Source organism: Tamandua tetradactyla, chromosome 21 (genome assembly GCF_023851605.1).
Source record: "Tamandua tetradactyla isolate mTamTet1 chromosome 21, mTamTet1.pri, whole genome shotgun sequence".
Taxonomy (NCBI): Eukaryota; Metazoa; Chordata; class Mammalia; order Pilosa; family Myrmecophagidae; genus Tamandua; species Tamandua tetradactyla.
The window spans coordinates 36,396,656-36,410,424 of record NC_135347.1 but is presented as its reverse complement, the minus strand read 5'-3'; the positions used below and the strand labels follow the sequence as shown (position 1 = coordinate 36,410,424).

The following is a 13,769-nucleotide window of genomic DNA, read 5'->3' as shown; positions in this document are numbered from 1 at the left end:
TTTCTTTCTTATGTTTATTTTTTTCTTTGGATACAATCTTTGAATTACATGGGTGTTTTGCTATGTTCAGAATGAACAGTTGCACAATTAAATTGCTTTATTCAAACAGTCTAGGAAAAATCAACACATTTAAGTTAAAGAGATCACTGCTGTTCAGATGTGCAACTGTGATGTTAAAAAATTAAAGAAAGAAAATTGTCACAAAAGAAGCTTTGTATTTGATTTCGTATCCATGAAACAACCAAACGAGTATAGATACTTATATTTAAGATACATTGTAAATTAAATTCCTATTTCCACACTAGAGGTATCAAGGAATTTGGAGAGAGCAATATTCTTTAACATGGTGTGTGGACTTTATTCACATCACTATGTATAGGTATAAACCAAGCAAAATATGCAATTGTGCACCAATGGATTTCTATTTAAGCTTATGTGTAAGTGTAACATGAAATTATGAGTATCTATGGATTGGGAGGGTGCATCCAACTACTCAGATTATTTTGAATCACTAGAAAGTACCTGTCAATAAGTTCATTACAGGTACACTTATGCTCATTTCCAGAAGACACCTGCTTCTCACAAGATTTTTGAGAGGGAACATTTGCAAAATGCATGGTTCAGTTAAACTGTGCATATATTTCACGTTCATAAGCATCCTAAGGCTCATAAACAGGTCTGGGATATACTGTTAGATCCAGTATATCTCAAAAGGAACTGCATGTATGATGGTTGCATAGTTTGATTCATGCTATTAAGAATATGACCTTGGAGTTCTTCAGCTACAGTACTCATCAAGATAACTGAACCACTAGATGTAATAATAATTAGCGTGATAGGCTTGCCACTGAGGCTGAATATATTGCAACACAAAAGAAGGCAGACTAAAAAGAAAAGCATTAGTACTTACTGTTAAAAGACTTCCTGATTTTTACAGAGACACTCAAATACAATTATTTCTTCTAGCAGAATGCATTTCCTTGGCTCATTCTGGGAAGTGCTATGTTGTAATTTAGTCTGATTCTTAATAGGAAATGCTGCTTTAATGTGGCTATCAGATGACTTTTGATGCATGTCACTGATTACATACAGCCTAATTCTGCATCATCAACAATAGCATTCTTATTTGCAGTATAATATGCTTTGCTGTAAGGTGCAAAGACAGTAAATGTACTTTACTGGCCAAGAGTATGTAAGGATTTTTTTTAAGTGTGAGCTTAATATGCAGAAAAATCCTTCCATTAAGAAAGGCTAAACAATAACTAATACAAATTATATAATCAGTATAAGCATCTTAAATGGATTTCTCTTCATATTATCTTTTCAGTATTCTTAAATATTCATTCTTATACTTAACACAAAGCACAATGAGCAGTATTCTAGTGTTTATTTGAACTATGTCTCCATCTAAAGGTTTCACAATGTATTGTATTTATTTACTTGCAGGAAGAAGTCTAAGCTGGCTGTCTTTAAGATATTACATTTTAATTTACTTGAATGGAGGAAAATAGGTAAATTATTAACCTACAATGTATTTTTAAAATAATAATACTTTTTTGAAACTACATTATTTGTCAAGGTTAAAAAAAGTATACAAAAGGTAAAAAAAAATTGAGTTGCTTAATGTGCTTTGCAAATGAGATTAAAAGATAATTCACCACTAATCTGTTTTATGAGAACTAATGTTTTCACAGAAAAAATGTTTTGTACTTAATACAAGGTTCAAATAAAAAAAAATTATGTACTTAAGCTCCCTATTTAAAATCAAATTTCCATTACAGAATCATAAATTTGTAAGAAAAAAGGCACAAATTTTAAATGTCTTCAAACTTGAAAAACCTTAGAAATGTTTATTTTTCAAATGTTTGATGAAGCATCCACATTATCTCTTTAAAACATTTTCTGTTTTAAAGAAGAGTGAGTTGTTTTCTACAAGAAAAGGGAGCTGTATGACCTTTTTGAAACTGCCATATTCTCCAATCTTGACTAAATGTACTTTGATTTAAAGCATCCGAAATGTTCAGAGTCATAAAAGTTGCAATAGGCAAGCAGTTCTTTTTCAGGTAAATGTATAGTTTAGTACATGAATTATAGGTAAATGCTACACTTTTGGAATATCAGAAATCTTTAAATAGAAATAGAAAATAAAAGAATCATTTATCTTGGAAATTAATGTTAATGAACTTCTGCACCATCAAAAATTCAGGCAACTTCCTATTTTAAGCAATATGCTGGGGGAAGTAGAAAGGATGGGGTTAATAGGCATACATTTGTAGAAAAAATATTCAGAACCTGATTTTATTTTTCCTTTTCTTTTGCACTAGAATATTTTGAGGCAAGAGAACATTATGTCAGAAAATTTAACTTTCAAAATGGAGCATGTTTTGAATATCAAAAAATTATATAGTCAGAAAACTTCAATTCTTTCCTTATATTCTTTTTCTATAAATAATAATGATAAAATACTTTTATCGTTTTGGAAAGAATAACCACCTGGCAAAAGAAAGCCCTACTGGTTTTTTTTACATTTGGACTGGAATGAGTATCTGCAAAGAGTGAATTATAGCACACAGACGTGAGTGAAAAGAATGCTCATGAAACCTCATACAAAACCTCCATAACTGTTATAGCATGAGCTTCCCACAATATGACACAGTGCTCTATATTCTAGGAAAAGCCTGCCTGGTCCGCTTATTTCTGCTTTATCTAGTGTACTGTGTGATTGCTAAATTAGTGCATAATGCATTTATAATATTTATAGTATCAACATTTAGTTAAATAAGCTTTGTATAAGATTTATATTGATTTTTCTTTATTTCTCATTTAATGGTAAATTATGATGAGCAGGTTTCATAAAGATAATTCTCCATTTAAATTCATCAGTCCATTAAATATTAAAATTATGTTTCTGATGCAATCGAGAACAAATTTGTCCAGCTTCAGTGATTATTTGCGCTCATAAAAATTAGGCTTGATTAATAAAATTTAAATGCTTGATTAAGTTGACATTTTCATGTTCCATTCTGATTTATTAAAATTAGTCCCTGTCTCCAGGCCTGAGATGCTGGTGTGGGTTTACCTTTTCCCTTCTCTTACCCGATATTTAGGATAAGGCTGTCAGAAAGGACTATTTTGCTTTTGGGCTAGGTGGTTTCAGGGAAATGCCTTGTTCTTAGCTTTCGTTGCTGCCGGCCTTTATTTTTATGCACTGTGCATGGTGGTGATTTGTGTTACAATAATCAAGAAAAATGTTTTGGTTTTTTTTTCAAATATCTATGGATACGGCCTGTAACAGGCATATATTCACGGTATTTCTGTAAAATTCATTTACCATGAAGCTTCAATCTGAAGAAGGCTACTTTTGCTCAACTTTCTTCATAGGGTCTTTTATTAATAAACATACAATTTTGGTTTTTGTGAGACTTCCATATACATAGCAAGGTGACGATTATGGACACAGGGAATCTTACTGTGGCGATGGTGCTGTTTTTGTCTACAAGCTTAAAACCGAGAAAAATGACAAACGGCCCTGGATAACCATCTTCTTCAATGTGACTTACAAGGGAATTCTTTTATAGAGGCTTATATTAATGTCCTGTTTTATACAAGATAAGTTGCTTAATTGTCATTTCTTGAGCATTCACTAAATGGCTAATGCATTGTTAATTGTCCTTTTAATCCTCACAAGACTCCAAAAAAGTAGCTGTTGTCTTCATTTTGTTGATGAGAAAACTGAGGCTTACTGGAATGAATAAACTTATATAGATAACAATAGAAGGGCTGTAATTCAATCCTAACTATCCTAATTTCACAGCCTGAAATCTTAAGTGCTATCAACTGGAAGGGGGTAGTAGCATCACCTGCTTTTGGGATATTTCTGTTATTGTTTATGACAGTGTACCTCACTTGGGATCTTTGTTTAGGAGAACTGGATTCCTCGTATTTAAACAATGCTACCATAACATTCAATTATTTTGTATATATGATATGGTCTCCTAGTTATATTCTTTTTGGTGCATTTAAGTTCAGTAACAATGACAAAAAATGCCCTCAAAGATGTATTTTAGTGTGGTCACTGACACATCCTATTCCAGTTCTATGTAGACGATAGAGGAAGGTTTTAAAGTTGCATACTCTCGACAAAAGTATTTCATACAACGCTAAAAACAATAGTGAATACGAAACTCTCAGGGTTATCAGACTCCTAATAACAGTTCTGATTTATAAACATTTTCCACAAGCAGATAAAGACATATCATTTGGTTTCCACATTTAGTTTGTTAATTGAGGTCGTGCAATTTCTTGCCACCTTTCTAAATCAGGGACAATAAAGTCTCCACAAATATCAGATGAAACCCTCTGCCAACACCACCCACCACACAGTGCTAACGATCAAGACTAGCAATGCAAATTAGTCATGAGGTCATGAGTCAGCAGGAAGGTGCTTCTGTTGGCCCTACCGCCTTCACCATAAAGTTTTGAGGAGTTTGGCTACCGACCAACAGGAGGGTGTTCGGCTAGTGCAAAATCAGTTCAAAAGAACAAACAAGGAATCACTAGAAACAGATGGGATAACACCTCTACCTTGAATTTTGAGACAAAACTGTGGATATCCTTTTTTCTCATCTCTTAAGTCTCACTCCCAACTTACAGAAATGGCAAAACTGTGGGAGTAGACCTCTTTGGAAGGCAAGCAGAGATGATGAAAACAAGAGTGTTATGGCTTTTAGATACGTGAGTGGGACACTTTGGAGAACCATCTAGATGGTGAATTCTTTGATCCATGGGAGGCTATTAAGGGATTTTTAGGAAGTTGGTTCATCAAGGACTCTGAGGCTTCAGAGGCCAATTAGAGTTCAAATAAGAGATCAGCTGTTTATGGAAATGAGCCCTCCAGTTTCCTCCAAGGTTGCTGAACCAGTTCGTTTGGTAGAAAAGGAGCTGGATTTCCATGCAGAAATCCTCCATAAGAATAAAAAGTAACTCTTTGTTCATTATGTACCTCTGGAGAATCTGAACAATGTGGGAGGGATTCAGGAAGAGGGTGGGGGGTTAAAATAAGAAGATAAGTCTAAGCATCTTCTATGGCAACTATCACTAACTTCGAATTCTAAGTCTTTCACCGAATATGAAAAGTTTGCCTTTCAGCGAGGGAGAACCTTTAGTTAACTGACTTTAAAAACAGAAATGTTTTCCTTAACATCTTTCTCTATACGGACCAACATGTCACATACCGGTAACATTCATCTCTACCATTCTATAGTTCTATCTTTTCAATGTTAAGTTTGGCTGCAATTTGACAAGAGGAAAAGGATAGCCAGGAAACTCAAGAAGTATTAAACGCAAACATGGAGTTATTGTATGAAAGGGACAGACTAAAGGGTGAAATAAGAGCTATGGCCATAGATTAATTGCTAGACTTCTTTCCTTTACATAGGTAGCACACACATATATAGCCAGGGTGATCTAAAAGTCTTTTGCTTGCATACACAGCATATCATGTTCAAACCTCTATCACACCACCTATTGTACCCATGTATTCAATTTAGTTGCTTGTTTCTCTCACTAGACCAGAAAACGTCCTGGGCAAGGATTGCATCATAGTCATCTCTGGTCAACAGCTAGGGCAGTGTCTGTAAATACTCAATACATTTTTGATAAATTGAAATAATTATGCATGAAGAGTAGACATTAATGCTTTATTTGGAAAGGAAGATGGGGCTAAAATTTTTATTCATTCGTCAAACATTTTTTGAGCAATGATTAAGCTGCTATGTCAGAGTCATCTTGCTCTGGGCTTGGATTACATACACAAATAGAAGATATAATTAGAACAATCATAGGCTGGTAAGGGAGACACACAAGTGAGCCACTTATTACAATACACTGGGGGGGGGTATGGGAACTCAGAGGGGCAGGGTCACTTAACTTCTTAGTGTGAATGCCTGTTTAGCATTAGAGATGGGCTAGTGGGAGAGAGCGATTAAGGTGAGAATGGAAGTTGGGGATGTGGTCACCCAGGCAGGTATGTATAAAATGTTAAAACCTCAATGGGTGGCAAATTAGCATTAGCCACAAAAAATCTGTAAAATGCCTATACCCTGACCCAGAAATTCTCCTTCTGGGGCTAAGCCAAAGTACATTACCAGAGATATACCCAAATATTTGTTTAGGATTTTCTTTACAGCATTATTTGAGACAGCAAAATCATTTGAAGCCAATGTTTCTAAGAAGAAATATTTTTAAAATACCCATATTGATGAAAATCATGCAGACATTAAAAATCATATGGTAGAAGGCTATCTAGTAACAAGGGTGAAACTTCTAAATATATTGCTAACTATAAAAAGTAAGCCAGTTAACATTGTATACAATGTGATTCAATTTTTGCAAAAAACAAAATAGAGATAATAAGCAAATATATACATTTACATGCATAGATACAGAGAAAAAAGGCTAGTGGTCCCAGGGAAAGAGATAAATAGTATATTTAGGAATGGCAAATTGAATCCTGCTGGATGCTGGGTAGATAAAGCTGTGGTTTGGGTGAGGACTGTACACGAGGTATCTTCTCTACCGTGCTTGAAGATGTTGTACCACCAAAACAGCATACTAAAACAATTAGGATTTTATTTCAGAATGATCACTTTCCTACAGATTATGAGGTAAAAATGAAAGGAAGGGAGCCAAGTTGCCACATAAAATTGAGGACATCCAGTTAAATTGAAATTTCAGATAAACAACAAATGATTTTTTAGTACAAGTATGTGCTGTTACTTGTCTGAAATTCCAGTTTAACCGAGAAGCTGTATTTCTACTTGTACTCTCTGTCAAACCTAAACGGAGGATGAATTCATGGGACTTCAGGGGCTAGAATTTAGGGAAGCTTCCTGAGAGGGGGGATGGTAGCAGGGTAGGGTCTTGAGAGGAGTGGGGAAAAATGCAGAAATCCTGGTGGTCCATGTCTACAGCCTGATGAGGTGGTGATCAATAATATGTTGGGACACCAATCTGTACAGTGAGTGAGTAATGAGCAAAGCTAAGCAGTTGGAGAACAGCTCCGAGAGGGGTTACAGGGGCTGTACATTTCTACTGACATCTGATTGGCTATTGGTTTTTACTTCTTTAGGCTACTGATTGTGTTGAGAAACCAAAGGCCTGGTTCTTTTCATGATCCTTCTCAGAGTTTTGCAAGCTGGTGACCTTCTGAAAAAAAATTGAGAAAACTGCTGTTGAAATAAGCATGAAGAAGGGAAGAGTGATCATCCATTTTTAGATGTGTTTTAGGCGGCATGACTCAGTGCTGCTTCTGTTAAGAGCAAGTATGTGGTCTTTTTTGGTACTGAACTGCATAAGCAAGAGGCTTGTGGACTATGCTACTTTCTCTGAATGATAAAAGCCTGATTTGGAAGTAAGGAGTCTAACTATATATCCAAAGTGCGTTGCATGTGGAGTCCCCTCCTGTCTAAACTTAACTTTGGCTACCCCCTTCAGATCCTCTTAGGAAGATTTCATTTTTTATTATTCCCTTGATTCAAATATTCTGCCACAAACTTCTTTGGAACTGAGAGCAATGGCTGAGAAAATAAGTGCTTGATTTATAGGAACTCAGGTCCAACAATCAGATGTTTCTTTAGTGACTTATAATGACCATCCTAAAATGTCCAATCAACAGCATTTATGATGGCAAAGAAAATTCACTCCTTACAAATTTTCTGGAATCTTTACTTCTAAAGATACGTGCCCTGGACCTAATTGGAGCAGAATCAAGACAAAAAGAACAATATTCAGGACCATTCTAAAGGGGAAAAGAACAGTTAAGTGCTTTGCAATTTGTGGGAGCTTAGAAGACATTTGCATATTTACTAAGGTATTTTAACAAGGCAGACTGGCTCAATTTGTGTCATAGTCATATCATGAGTCAGAGAATGATTTCATTGATCTATATTACTTTTCAGTCTTTTAATGCCTCCATTGATTAGGCAACTGAGATTGTTATGTGGGAGGAATATCATGACAGCAAAAATGAGTGTTCTTTTAAAGTATAATTAAAAAACACTGCTTGAAGAATTTTCATATATCAAAGAAATTCAAATATTTCCTTCATTAATGTGAAAGATTCTCAGCTTTGATTCACTCCTCCCACACTGAGCAAGGAGAATAGAAGGCAGCTCTCTGGGTCACCAATGTTTTTTAAATTAATGGTGGTACCTGGGATAGAACAGGTGGCCAACATCAATTGTTGGGTGGTCTCTACGTACCTCATAGGAAGGAATGTGGAAACACCTGGGAAGATGTGTAAGGCTTTGGACACTTAGGAAGCAGACCCCTGGGAAAGATAAACCCAAACATGATGCTCCTAGGAGAGTAAGTAGGACATCACCTAGGCTTCAGAACAGGGCAGAGCTGGAGTCATATCTCACTTACTCTATTGATATTCTTGGGTTCATTATTTACCCTCTTTGATTTTGAATTTCCTCATTCATAAAATGGGGAGGAAATAATTTGGATATATACTTGAAAGAGTTATTTTAAAAATAAAAACACCTCTTTTTATTTTTAGAAGTCTCTGAAAGTTTTAGCAGGATACCAGATACAGAGAAGTTGCTTAACATATATTCACTCCATTTCCTTGAATGAGAGGAGAGAGGATGTTGGGAGGATGAGTGCTTTCCATCAATCTGTCTACATGAAGGTAGAGTGAGCGTTACTTACTCTTCTGTAACTCAAGGGAGAAACTTGTCCTAAAGTTATGGAGAGATATGTCTCTGGTGCCCAGGAAGAGCTGTGGAGCACTGAAATATAGCACCAAGAGGAGATGTGATAGACTGGTGGCTAGGATTTGCTGTTTAGACAAACAGTCTGTTCTGCCAGTTTCTAACCATGTACCTCTGAGTGAGTTATTTAAACTCTCTGGTCCTGTCTCCCTGCATATAAAGTACAAATAACGATTCTTGTCAGATAGAGAATGCCTGGCCAAACAGATAAACAGCCTGGTTTACTTGGCCATCCCATTTCCTTTATTCCCCAGAGGACTTGATTCCCCTCTTATAGGAAAGGACTCTTGCAGCCATCTTTTTTCCACATGGGCATGTTCCCTGCTGGTCACAGGTAAATAGACCAGGAAGTCACCTCACTTAGAAGGACCCAACCCACTGGCTGGGCTGGCACAATCAACTTCTCTCTCCTGGAGGAAGACTTGGTGAGATAATGAATACAACATTTTAACATAATGCCCAGGATGTAATGAGGACTCAGCAATTTTTAAATCCAAAATAAAGATCACTTCCTGGAATCAACTCTTCAATTTAAGAAAATTTCTATTCACAGTAAGTGTCATTTGGTATAAACCAAATAGTCCAGGTGAGAGTTTTCCCCAGATTTTGGGATGATGGCTTAAACGAGAAAAGTATGACATTCTTATCTTTATGTTCTCTTCATGCCAGAGACATTTCTGAATGAAGCATACATTAAATAGTTTTCTCCGGAAAAGCCTAACAACTTTCATGCTATATACTTAATGTCATGGTCCAAGAGCTGATAGATTCAGACCTAGGACGGCTTATTTTCACCAGGTCAAATGAGGAAACAGCCGAGGTGACTGACCACACCTCTTCCTCCCATGCGCACCCTTTGGCATTTACAGCTTTAGCCCCAGAAATGCCTGTTGGACTCATACTGTCTTTAATGGGCTCAGCTCATTAAATCCAACAAACCTTATTTGGCAAGTAGTACATCTGATTTTTTTCATTATGATAGAACAGGCCCCATGAGTGGGGGAAAAGGTAGAGGGTTTCAGCTCTTGTGATCTTAAGGATCTCCAAGAAAAGAAATGCTCTCCTTAATTAATAATAAACCTACAAATAAATCCTTTATTATTTTAGTATTAATCTCAATGATCAGTCAATTTGTTGAAGACAGAATTTTTACCCATGTGTGCGTTTTTCATCTTTCACAATATTTATTTTCCTTTTTCTTTCAACTTCTTATGTCATGGAAATATTCTTCTCTTTTCTTCCTTTGCTAAACAAAACTGAGGTCCATTTTGATTTCTTTCTCTTTTATAGTTTTCATCCTAATTGAACTGAATTTTCTTAGTTGGATGTAATGATGACTTCTTTTGAACTTTTTGTTGGCAGATCCATCCCCCAATCACCCCCACATCCCCATTTGTTTCTCTTTCTTCTGAAACAGAAAGTTTCTTTGTTTGGAATCAGCCAACAGTGTGATTAATGTACCTCAGAGTTTCTCTAAAGTTTTCACATATGCTGAAATAATCGGCAATGTTTTGGGGTACCACTCAGGACCTAAGGCAGAGAACCCATCTTCTCATGCTATGCGGTAGAGTCACGTAGTCACAGCAGGGAAGCCCTACAAACCCTTTCCCTTAATTTATATATTCTATATAAATTATATATATATATATATATATGAAATCTGTAACAAGCAAACTATAATCCAGGTTTCTTTTCAAAAGGAGCAACCAGTTCAAATGCACAGCTGGGTATGCCAGAAAACACATAATTAGACAAATTGGATTTAAGAGTTACGTAAGGTCTCAACTGAGCCAGTGAATAAGAAGCTGAATGAAACGTTGTGATTGCTGCTGTGGTGCCTAGAAAGAACAGAAATGGATATGTGTGTTTTGGGCAAATAAAAGGCAATTACTGGGAGTTATGGAGTGTAGTTGGCATTCCATGAGAGTTAGACTATAGAATGCTTCACAGTAGGCTGTGCTGAGGAATAAAATGTTGTCCATAGCTAAAAGGGGAAGCCCATTGGAGCAGATATGCCTAAAATAAAAATATTTGGTAAATACTATTTTGGTTATATTTTGAAAAAAATGGCAGGGGGGTCATAGCAAAATACACATAACATGTAACTTTTCAACAGGCTTATGAAACATCTTAGAAACTTTTAAGTACAAAGGGATACATTATATATTGTCATTCCCCCCTCTAAAAGTGGACCTTCCCAGCCAAGGCAGGTACATGCTGGAGAAGATAACAAGCAAAGTCTACAGTTTCAGAATTTTTTACTAATAGTCAAACCAATGACTAAATATTGAGGATAAGTTCCCTCAAAGGATTAAGAAGCTGAAACTAAATTGCCATTTCTCTGATTTGCAAATAATATTATTTGTAAATTCGTCACAAGGTAATTGAATGAAAAGCAGATATTATTTTCTCTCAACGATCTCCTTTAAAAATGGGACAAAAAAGCAATTGTCTGAGAGAGTCCCATTTTCTTAAAGAAAATGTCCTGAATTAATTGACAAAAGTACCTATTAGTCCCCATGACACCAATGCTAATAGCATTCAGGGCTTGTCTCTCAGAATGCAATTTTTATATAAATCCATAAAATCCTTGCCAATAATAATAACTTCTTGTTTATTGATGCTTCCTAACCATTAAAATGTCTATTAGCAATCTCATGTTTGGCTTGATATACTTTTTAAAAAATGTTCTGAATATCTCTAATTTGTAAAGCACATGCTTGGGAACAGTGGGGAATACAAAGATGAAAAAAACAGTCCCTTCCCTCAAATTTATAATCTAGAGAGGAAGCAGAAATATGTGCAAGTAAAACAGGGAAATAACCTTGTGTTGCTGGCAATTTTACCATGTATTCTATGTATTAAGGTTAGGGTTCATTTTTTGATGATTAAGGAAATTACTTTGAAAAAACTTATTTTGCTTGTGTTCCATTTAAGGAAGTTCTTTTATGTCAGAGATATGCATGTACAACCATTATGATGCCAATTGTAATAAAGTATTATATAATACTTTTTAAATGATGATCAAATAACTCTATTTCCTGCATCACTTATAGGTATAGGTAGTTGGCAAATCAGTGGAGACCCTTAATGGTGAAGAAAAAAGTATCTATGTACTTCGATGAGGACACAGAGCTACAAAGTAGATGCTCACACTTGAAAAATTCTTGAATTTTTCCTAGCAGTTATCTATCTAGTTATCAAATTTGCAAATGTTCCATTTGGAGATGCCCCTTGTTCCCCTTTCCCATTTTTTACATATGAGAAAGCTTTCTGAAAGTGCACATTTATTACCCAAGGAGAATAAAGGTTGGCAGGAGAACCACAAATGTGATTATAATATGGACGGATTTTGATTCTCAGTCTAAAACTCTTTTAGGGTGAGGAAAGTTTGCCTCACACATGCTTAAAAAATTCAAAAATGCCACTGATGGGAGGTGGGTCTAGGATAATTTTCCTAGGTTATATGAACGCTCTCCCTCTTTGAGTGGGTATCCTAATACATCTCCGACACAGAGAGGGGTACTGCTGCTGTTCAGTGAATATTCACTGAATCAAGGTACTCTAGACACTTTACTATGACAACTATCAACTGTTCTTCCTTCCAGTGACAGAATACAAAGAAACGCCATCAGTAAAATCTGCTTGTTTGAGCTGATCACTAATAATTTTGGACATTCTATCTAAACTCATGATTAATTAACCCATAACACAAATAATAAGAATAAAAGAACCATTTGAAGTAATACCTACTTATGATTAAAACTCATAGCACAGTGTTTGGTATGCTTCAACCAAGTAAACTTTAGTTTCAACCAAGATGAGTAATGTGAGAAATAAGTAAATATTTTCTACTGTGCTAGGATGAAATAATTAGTTTTGAACAGATAAAATTTCCTCCAAGGGTATTTTTTTTTTTTTTAACATGGGCAGTCACTGGGAAACGAACCTAGGTCTCTGGCATGGCAGGGGAGAACTCTGCCACGGAGCCATTGTGGCCCACCCCCTCTGTATTTATAGACAGAACTTCTGGTTTGAGAAACCAAATTAAATGCTGATTTTATCAGAGGGACCAGGCATAAGAACAAAACACATACAAGTCAGAAAGCAGAGACTTACTGTATCACGTTGCCTGTTATCTTTCCCTGATATTATCAAGAAGTAGTTCCATGTCAATAGCAATAGCAAAACCAGTGGTATCATGTAGAGCTCAAAGTTCCAGACAACAAAGAGAAAGAGCTGGAGGAGAGAGAAGCGAGAAAAAAAAAAGATGAGTCAACTCTGAATTTCATTATACGGACTCTCTTATCCATACTGCACGTCAAAACCCACAAAACTAAATGCTTTAGAACGGGAAAACTTATCTTGGAAACAAAGGCTTGAGAACTTGTTTGGCATTTTTCTGAAAGCAAAACTATCCCCTGGAAAATCACTGTTAAGATTATTCCTTAGTTTAATTCTATGAAGGAAAAACTGACTTTGTCAAAGAGGCTATTTTAGTTTTTTTCTTCCAGTGAAATTATTGTTAGGTTGAACAAAATTAAAAGAAAAGCAAAATGAGCTTCACCGCACTGTCAGAAGTAGCCCAGTCTATCTGTCTTAATGATAAATAATGAATTGCTATTTAATATAAGGAACTTTTGAAAAATATCTCACTTGGATGACACAATGTAGCCAGCATAATAGGTAGATGAAAACATCAAGTCCATACCAGAGATCCCCAGAGATTTCACATTATAATAAAAGTACTCCTACCAACAAGTGGAAAAACAGATGGAATTAACATTCAGTATTGCCATATAGAAATCAATCAGCTATAAAACTGAAACAAAGAGTAACATTGCTAAGTTACTCTGTCAAAGAAAAATTTAAATGCCTATTTCTATTATTTTTTAAACAATCTACTTTTCTAGGTACATAACTACTTTGTACTGTAAGAAATGTTAGATTAAGAACTCATGTAGACTGGCAGGTGGAGCCATTTAAAGAGTT

General features: G+C 35.6%; 1 protein-coding gene across 1 annotated transcript in view; it reads right to left on the bottom strand.

The window, feature by feature from the left end:
• The window catches only part of MCTP1 (multiple C2 and transmembrane domain containing 1), a 599,962-nt gene that overhangs the window by 75,033 nt on the left and 511,160 nt on the right, over positions 1–13,769 (bottom strand). The window contains exon 12 of the mRNA XM_077138660.1: positions 12,897–13,016. Coding sequence (XP_076994775.1) covers positions 12,897–13,016 — 120 coding nt within the window. The remainder of the gene's footprint in view (positions 1–12,896; positions 13,017–13,769) is intronic.